This window comes from Heliconius melpomene, chromosome 16 (genome assembly GCF_056956725.1).
Source record: "Heliconius melpomene rosina isolate 202511_hmr_F chromosome 16, ASM5695672v1, whole genome shotgun sequence".
In the NCBI taxonomy this organism is placed as follows: domain Eukaryota; kingdom Metazoa; phylum Arthropoda; class Insecta; order Lepidoptera; family Nymphalidae; genus Heliconius; species Heliconius melpomene.
In genome coordinates, this window is record NC_140404.1 from 1953422 (window position 1) to 1963179 (window position 9758).

Below are 9758 nucleotides of genomic sequence, written 5' to 3' on the forward strand. Positions count from 1 at the left end.
AAAGTAACAAAATGAATACTTTTCACACTACAATATCAGGAAAGTAGGTACTATCTTTCATAATGAACAAGGTCAAGATAGTATTCTTTCTAATTGTTGGGTTCTGCATGTTTCTGGTAGCACTCCATTTTTGCAGCGTTTCAATTTGTCGTCACACAGCAATTGATACAAAGATTGTATCACTGATATAACTGGTTACTTCTGTTCGTGGTGGAAGATGAAGTGAAATAGATAAAAAAGAGGACAGTCGACAAGCAATGAACAAGCTTGCTTAACAGTATTGGCATGGAAATGGCATTTAAAGACATAAAAAGGCTACATTGTTAAACTAAGCAGTTCGTTTATTAATTGCTTCGCTATTTATATTTATTTTCAATGAAGACACTCCATTACCTATATTTCGCCGAATTCTGGTGACATTATATATTGAGTAGCAGAACTCAACGCCGAGCTTTGCCTCGATACCAGAGCGAAGAATTGAAAATATAAATTTAAATAAATTTGTAATTTCCTTGAGTGGGAATCGAACTTACAACCTCTCGAATTTACAGTCACACACTTGCGCCCATGTTCCACGACAGGCCTCAATATAGAATCAGATTAATTGAGCTTGAGGTATGCATGTTTTTTTACGAAATTTATTTTAATACGGAATAATATTTTCGAAAGAATTCAAGCAGTATATACAAATCACGTTTATTTTCCAATATTTATAGCAGAACTCTAAAGGCTACAAGGCTCTGAAATACAAATTCTTAAATAAATGCTCGATACTTCTGTTACGAGGATTGTACGAGTATACATAAGACGTGTGGCAAAATGGTTGAATTTTCTGATCTCCCTCAAGAATATATTAAACTTTATTCTATATGTTTTAGCTTAATACGGTTCAATGATTTTAATTTTTTTGATGATCACGTTCCGTTTTTTAAAAAATATTGGCGTTTTTTTGTAAGAATGTTTCTAACAAGTATTCAATTTGTTTCTATGACCATTTATTTGATAAGACGGATTCAAGGGGATTTTAAAATTCCTGAACTATCCTACGTGATTTCGTGCTATATTGTTATATTTCAAGGTATTTTTTTTCATCTAAATTATAATTTATTTTAATTTCTTTGGAATATGTGTATTTATATCTGGTAATTAAGTAGAAAAATTTTAATTGTGCAGATAAATATTAATGAAAAATTTAAAAGGGCTCTTTTCATTTATACCTAGGGTCCTAGACGCTACTCCTCTCCTAGCATTGATATGATCTTACCCTTATATTTATTAAATAATATGCTTTTTATTTTAGGATTTGTAAAATTTTATATAGTTTTATATAACAAAACAAACATTCAAAAATTGATTCTGAGCCTCGGTGTCATGTGGAGAACAGATAATTTAACTGATATTCAAATGGGGAATAAAAATCGTTTTCTAAAAACTCTTAGCGTGGGTCAAGCAGGTAAGCATAAGATAATAATTATTAGCTTTATTTTATTTATTTTTTAATATGAATTTTGTAAATTACACGCGTAAATAGTAAGTATATTAATGAAAGAGATGTTACTTAGATTCCAATAGAAAACGTTGTAATTAACTTCCGTGGACAAATGTTGCCAAAGAAAGCGTTTATCTACAGAGTTGCTGTTTAGCTACAATTCTATTTTATTACTGGAACTATATAAATATTCCTAAGAAAAGCTCCACATAAAATCATGATGATGAGGTTTTTTAAACCATCGAGTTAGTTTCTTAAGATTTATTTCGCCATTTGCAAAGTATTTAAATAAATATAAAATGATTATTATGTTCTTTAAGTATGCTACTGGAGTTTTTTCGTCGCAATATGGCTAAATTTGTCGATATCATTTATTATCACATTAGTACGAAAGTTTATTCTTCGTCAAGATACGGAACTAATGCTGGCTTTTGGATCTGTATATATTTTTTTCAACACTTCAGAGGACTGGTTTCTATACATTATTGCATATTTGTTCCAAATATATACAAGTAAGATACTAAAATATATATTTTTTATTGCATGTATTTTCACTGATAAATAACTAAAAAACGTAGTAGTAATGTAGTAGTAAATAAAAACTTTTTTTTATTTTTACCCTCGATCACCTCATGTTATAGTCACATACTCTCACCAGTCTCTCATACGTGTAATATAACCACAGAGTAAAATATTTGATAATTCCAAAAAAAAGAAAAGATTTTGGTTTATTCACCATCACAACTAAAAACGGTTCTCCACGAGCCACAGCATTATTTATTAAATAATATTTTTAAATGTGTTTGGGATATCAGTTACAAGACCAAGATATTCTCCAACGAATATACGATAGAAGAAACATCATTTAAAAATGAAAAATTTCGTTTATCAACCACAGTTGAGTGTTCACAAAGATTTCTGCTAATTTACCCCATCATAAGATTCCATATCATTACACAGTCTGTTTTCGTCGTTTGAAAAATCTTGTATTAACTTAAAACCTATCTTATTAGATGTTTTGAAAGTGATTAAGATTGAAAAATAAAATGGCCCAAATGTCGCCCCCTCTACCCGGAAGGAAATATTATATGAAGAGATTAATGACAATATTTGAGACCGTTGTGTTTGTTGGCCCGTTTTTTATGGGTACCCAGTTACCCATAAAAAACGGGCGCGGGTACCCATGGACAAAGGCAGGAACAAAAACAATAAAAAAATAAAAGCCGATAGAAGCGTGTATAATTATTTAATACTAGCGGACGCGCGCAGCTTCGCTTTCGTATTTAAGGGTGAATTCTAATAACCCATGTAACATGTGTTCAATGAAATATTTTTAAGAGTCTAAATATCAAATTTTATAAAAATCGGTGGCGATTTAAGTATTTTCCCATACAAACTTTCAACCCCTCATTTGCACCCTTAGGGGGTGAATTCTAGAAAACCATGAAACACATGTTCAATGAAATATTTTTAAGAGTCTAAATTTCAAATTTTATAAAAATTGGTGGCAATTTAAAGATTTTTCCATACAAACTTTCAACCCCTTATTTGCACCCTTAGGGGGTGAATTCTAGTAAACCATGAAACACGTATTCAATTAAATAATTTTAAAAATCTAAATTTTAAATTTTATAAAAATCGGTGCCGATTTAAATATTTTTCCATACAAACTTTCAACCCCTATTTCACCCCTTTAGAATTAAAATTTTTCAAAATCCCTTCTTAGTGGATGTCCAGATTACGAAAGTAAACATCTGTCCAAATTCCACGTTTCTACGCACAGCGGTTACGGCTGTGCGTGCGTCTTACCTCAGTCAGTGAGGACAAGTCCTTTTATATATATAGATTATTACTTAGTATTATAAAACTATAATTATTTAATATTATTTCATATTTAAGTTCTTTAACTATATTTCAGTGTCAGGGCTCGGTTACATGTATTTTGGAATAGAATTTTTGACTATCACCTTATGCGCTTACCTCAGCACTGCATTCTCTTTACTTCGAGATGATTTAAAAAGGTTAACGCCAAGGAATAATCGAGTGAATTTGAACGAAAATCTTCGAAATGAATCCCCATATACAATTGAAATGATTATAAAACAACATCAAAAACTAATAGAGTAAATATCCAAATATTATATATAGTCAAATATTTTTTTTCTTCAATTTATTTAACTCTTAACATGCTCTTAGCATTTACTGCTTCACTTTTATGGTTCCTTAAAATAAAAACTGTTTAACACTAGAAGTGCCGAAGATTGAGACCCCCCTAGAACCGCCGTCGTGACAAATTTGTCCCATTCTACTTATTATGTTGATTATTGGTATAATACAAAAAAAAATATTATTAAAATAATTCGTAAAGTATGTAGACCATCTTTAATAATCAATTCTTATGCTTTAACAAACATAAAAGTACCAAAAAACAAAACACAAAGAAAGAATCAAATATTTCTAATACGTTCTAAGGTCATGACAACTAACTGAATAACGCTTACAAAATTTATAAGTTATTGAAATTAATTAATATTATTATTAGGCCAAGTAATGCATTAATATATTCTTCATCAGTGATACATCACAGATGATTTATAACATTGCGTGGTAATGTCTCCGAAATTCGGCGAAAAATGCCAGCGGAGTGCATAGCACTAGGTTCCCAGGTTCCCTCTACCTACCCTACAATTGCCCACATTTGGTATCGAGTGTTTTTCTGAAATTCAAGCCTAGCTCAGTCATCCTTTCATCTGATACCTCACTTGCACTAGCGGCAAAATTTAGTATTGACACCAATTTTACCCCACTTTTCAGGCTATTATTTTTTAAGATTTATGCATAAATGTATACATTTATAACTTACAACTTAACTTATTTTATGAAAACTATAGTTTTCAGATTTTTCCCTCTACTAGTACTACATGTAGATGCTAGCTGCCAAATTTCATAATTCTAAGTTAACTGAAAGTACCTTATTAATTTGATTCCCTTTATAGTGTCGAAATACACGTTTTTTACTATATAAATGGTCATATCTTTTTTTAAGGGCACTTTTCAGGAAATTAAGGGACTGTAGATAGTCATATAGTTGATATTCATATACTTATATGAATATCAACTCGATTTCTCCAAGCATTCCTGAGATAAAGGCACAGACAGACGCATGGACAAAAATATGATCTTATAAGGGTTTTTTATTTCCTTAAAAGCTACAGAACCCTAAAAACTTAGGCATTGACTGCTAAACCTACTATTCAATTTTTTTCCGCCCCCGCATCGCCCTTTCACCTCCACCTCGTCCCCGAGGCATGAAAATATGTCAAATTATACCCTCAAATAATAATAAATAATGGCGGGACAAAAATGACCCAGCGGCAGTTCTAGGTAAATCTATTTTTTTTTCAAAAAGTATGACTGCTATAAAATTATTTATATTTTTAATTAAATAAAGATGTAAAATTGGTAATAGTAAAAAAGTTTCATCAACATAAATTAACAAATAAAAAAGTTATATAGAATCAAACTTGCGTTTGGGACAAAAATGGGACGGCGGCGCTTCTAGTGTTAACTTATTTTTTTAATACTTATTTTATTATGCAATGACAATTTAAATATTTTTTTAAAAGAAATAAGTCAATTGAGAAAATTAGAGCTTGAGTTTTATACCGAGTGAACATAGAACTTGACACCCAAATACATACTCGTAGAGTAGATCTCCCATTACTTTTCAGTACACCCGAGACCAACGCATTAATTAACTATAAACTTGGCTCTCATTTCATATTTAATCTATACGTCAGTGTATTCATTTTTATTATTGTATTTATAAATTAATTAAAATAATCCTTTATTTATTTTAGACTAACAAAATTGATGAACAATAGTTTCTCCGTAATATTCTTCACGAATTTGTCATTTGTTACGTTTGAAATCTGTTTCTACGCTTTTGCATGTATTGTAAGTTTCCTACGAGATGATATCATATGCTATTATATGCATTCGTTTTTAACATATGTAACGAGATGGTTGCGAGTTCTATACCCATTCGAAGCAACTGTGATAATGAAAAATGAATTATATTTTAACACAAAATACTGCTTCGCGTTCCGCCTCCCAATATGTAGTGTGGAGAGCGGGGGACGATGCGTTTCTCAGTCTACCCCGCAATCATTTTGTGTCGGGATTCTGTGGGGATTATTGTTCTTTATTCTTATATTGTAAGGAAATTAAGCACTAAAGTACCTAAATATTAGTATTATCTATCTCTGTTATAATTTCACAATTTTTTTTTAGGTAGCGCATACTCCAATGGATTTTTCGAAAAATATATTAGCTGTACTTATTATTTTACCATCAATTTTTATATTGTGTTATTATAGTGAGTTACTAAGGGAGGAGGTAAGTTAATAATAAATAATATATATTTGCAATGAAAAAAATGTCTTCATTACTTCTTTTTTGATACAATAAAGCCCCCACATTGACTTCCGAGTTCCACCATTTAACGCAGTGTCTCGAATTTGGGCAGAAACTCTTCCTGCTGCAGGATAACCCACCAAGTAAAAAAATAGCTTCTAAATATTCGTCTAGATATCTCTAATAAGTAATGTATAAAATAAAAAAAAAACTCGTTTATGTGTACCTCTTTCAGGGTTTTTTTTATTATATTTTTTTTTATATTATTTTAATTTGTTTAGAGTGGTGGAATCGCAGAAGCTGCATATGAAAATTTATGGTATCGAGGTGACGTTGGTTATCAGAAGAGTATACGTTTCATTATAATGAGGTAACAATTAAGTTAGAGTTTTAAAAGGAGATGTAGACTGACTGAGGTGTAGACGCACGCACAGCCGTAGAAACACTCACTGAGAAGAGTTTTTGAAAAATTTTATCCCTAAAGGGATGAAATAGGAGTTAAAAATTTGTATGAAAAAATCTTTGAATCGCCACAGATTTTTGTAACATTTGAAATTTAGATTTTTAACACATGTTTCATGGTTTATCAGAATTCACCCCGTAAAGTGCATATATTTTCATAAACATATTTAATAAATATTCGTATAGTTCAAAATTAGCTAGTATATAATATATAGTTTGTTCTTATTAATGTAAAATATTAAATTACTATTTTATAACAACATGGAATTATATATTTTTAACAGTATTTTAGTATTACTGACAGTAGTTTATTTTTTATAGTAACAATTGAAAATATAAAATGTTTTAATATGTAGAATTATTTTGATGTTATTCTTTTAGAGCGCAACGTCCTTGCTCCTTGATGTCTTTGAATTACACTCCTATAACTCTGAATACTTTCACTAAGGTACTATACTTTCTTTAGTATTACAATGTTCACGTATATAGCAGTAGGGAACCTAGTGTTTAAACACTTCGTTCCTCATGATCCGTCGAATTTTGAAGGCATTGCGAGTTCAGTGGCGGAACTTAACGCCACGTTTCGCCTTGACACCAGAGCTGCAGGGTAGGCAGAGAAAATCCTCGTTTTCGAAGAATTCGATACACTATGACGCAAACTAGTCAACGTGTCGTAATATAACTTTCACAATGTTTCCAGGTCGTGAGTACAACATGGTCATATTTATCTGTTGCTATAACCATGTATTCTAAAAAATAAGTATCTACTTATTTACTTACAAGACTTGTTCAGAAAAATTAAAAGGGAAATATACAACTGTATAGAGGAATATAAAGTAGATTCTTTGAATGTAAACTTTAAGGTATAGTTAAAATAAATGCAATAATACATATAATAGGTTTTCTTTTATTTGAATAAGTAATACATCAAAGTTGTTGACTTCAGTTGTTAATTCCCGCTTCACGCTGTATCCCGCATGTAGCACAGTAGGCAGAGGGAGCCTAGTGTTCAGACACCCCATTTTCCGCCAAATTCTGGTGGGGGAAATCAACACCTCTGTTGGTTCCAAACCCGAGCGAAAAAATTAAAATAATTAATATTTAATTTCTTCGAGTAAGAATTGAACCCCCGGCCTGCTACGTTTATAGTCACGCCCTTACGACTGTTTTTTTTTAATAAAAAATCATCTTGTATTTTCCCGTATGGTAGTTAGAGAGAAATAAGTGTTAAAACATTCCGTTTCTTCCCTCTATATACATGACGAGATAAGGTTAAAAAAACTCTTAGCTTTATAGATTAGGCTCTTTATAAACTAAAATTACTGTCCAGCCCAGTGTGTGATCACCCTTATCCACAGTCACGTAACTCCCGTTAATTTAGTTAATCTCGAGGGGGCGATAACGCAGAATTTTCTTTTTCTTACAATTACGTCACCAGTTCAAATGAATAAAATAAAACAAGGACAAGGTCGGGACGGACGTGGGAAAAATAATTAATAGGTATATATATATATATATTTTATATACTATATTTTTCAACAGTTTCTATTTGAATATCTGATCAAAATATCTTTATATCTATATAAACTAAAACAAAATCGTTTTCTGCTTACCACGCGTCAAAAGTTCATATATAAAAAATTTCTTAGGCCAGCCGTGGTAGAGACGCACAAAGTGCGAGTTTAACCGTGACTCCAGAATTCGAAGGAAAATGGGGAAGGCTGTGTCTTTACACTAGGCACCAGGTTCCCTCTGTCTATCGTCAGATACCAGGTTCCCTGTGTATACAGCAGGAAGCTAAAAAATATAAAATAAACATCTAAAAAATAAACGACTTTAACAATTTGAGATAGTAATGTTTGAAGTTACATTATTAAGATACAAGTGAAATCAATCAAAAATTCTTATAGAAAATTTATATTATAACTTTTCACATTTAAAGAGCGCTACAGATACATTATTAGAACACACCTTCAATGCAAATTAGTAAATAAGTAGTAGGCAAGGGCATTTGTGGATGCGTTACTCTTGGGTGAAAGCTTGGGAAGCAAAGTTGGGCTATAATCCACGCGGGCGAAACCATGAGCAACACTAGTGTGCTATAAATAAGAAGTTATTTGATTGCATTTCATATACAAAATTTTGAATTAGCTTAGTATGCATGTAGATTTAAAAGGAACTTTGTTCCCCATAGTATCATAAAAATATGCATTTTTCCTTGCCCCCATTTATATTTTGGTCCCGCGAGAGCGATGTGACTTCAAGTATTTAATTAATTTCAGCCTTTGTTTGAATTTTCTGTAGTGGAAAAATGAAGCTATCATTTGTTAATATTTTAGCTTTGTAGCAGGATCAAATACAAGGTAGAATTTTACGAATATGTATCTTTTTTAACCAAGAATAGCAGTAAAAAGAATTCGAGAGTCTAATGTCAATTGTGTCAATATCTAGTAGTATTGCAACGTAAATTACTAGTTACTTATTTTATACTGTTACTTGATTTTATATGGAAGATGAAAGGATAGCTAATATTAGAAGCATTATAAATGTACTATAACCCAAATTGTCTGTTTGTCTGTGCATTTGTGAACTCTAATCTCAAAAATGGCTTAACAGACTTTAATACAGTTTTTGACATTATTGTGGACCATATATAAAAAAAATATATGTGAACAATGCTTTAGCATTACATACAATATTGTTATAAAATAAATGTTTTGTTGAAAAGGCTTAGTTTTCATATATTTATGTATGGATATAATTATGTCTTTAAAATGATAATGTTATTAGAAAGTAATAGTAATTTAATGAGAAAATATAAGTAAATAACTTTATGAGAAAATAAATAACTTTAAGTTAATTTATTATTAATTAAATTCACCTATAGTACAAGCGGGAGAAGCCGCATGTAGTCAAAATAAAATATATTAAATCGTCTCAATAACATTGACGGGATACCATAACCTACAAATACATGATTCAAATTCAAAACACAAACTAACTGTCCCACATATATACATACATAAATTTAAAGTATGATAACGATTCAAACTAACGATACAAACAAACCAATATCAAACCAAAACCAAAACCCAAACCCAAACCTAAATGTTAACAACAGAGCGTTAATATTAAATTTTAATTTCAAAACTGTACTGTACTTACTCCCACGTATGTTACGTACTTACTCGTATACGTAAACAAATTTCGCTTTCCGCAGCACATGGTGCCTTTGTTACATGGCGTCATTTCGCCCGAGCAATTATTCGCTGTCGCATAATTTCGCGAATTTTCTACACACTGCTGGGTGGGTATCTTGATTAAATTTTTGAATGGTATTATTTGGACATAAATATGTGTTATTATTTTTTAATTGGAACTCCCTCATGTC

At 30.9% G+C, this 9758-nt stretch overlaps 1 protein-coding gene across 1 annotated transcript; it reads left to right on the top strand.

The window, feature by feature from the left end:
• Positions 1–814: 814 nt before the first annotated feature.
• LOC146530663 (odorant receptor 4-like) lies at positions 815–7218 on the top strand. Its single transcript, XM_085199354.1, has 9 exons — positions 815–1078; positions 1301–1453; positions 1810–2001; positions 3408–3612; positions 5350–5446; positions 5783–5887; positions 6187–6275; positions 6749–6815; positions 7068–7218. Exons 1-9 carry the CDS (start codon positions 820–822, stop codon positions 7125–7127), a joined length of 1227 nt encoding a protein of 408 aa, XP_085055480.1. The 5' UTR covers positions 815–819; the 3' UTR covers positions 7128–7218.
• The last annotated feature ends 2540 nt before the right edge of the window (positions 7219–9758 follow it).

Coding starts and splice junctions, on each gene's coding strand:
- LOC146530663 (XM_085199354.1), top strand. CDS start 820: ATGGTTGAATTTTCTGATCTCCCTCAAGAATATATTAAACTTTATTCT. Junction 3,613..5,349: donor CAACATCAAAAACTAATAGA/GTAAATATCCAA, acceptor TATTTATTTTAG/ACTAACAAAATTGATGAACA. Junction 6,276..6,748: donor ATACGTTTCATTATAATGAG/GTAACAATTAAG, acceptor TTATTCTTTTAG/AGCGCAACGTCCTTGCTCCT.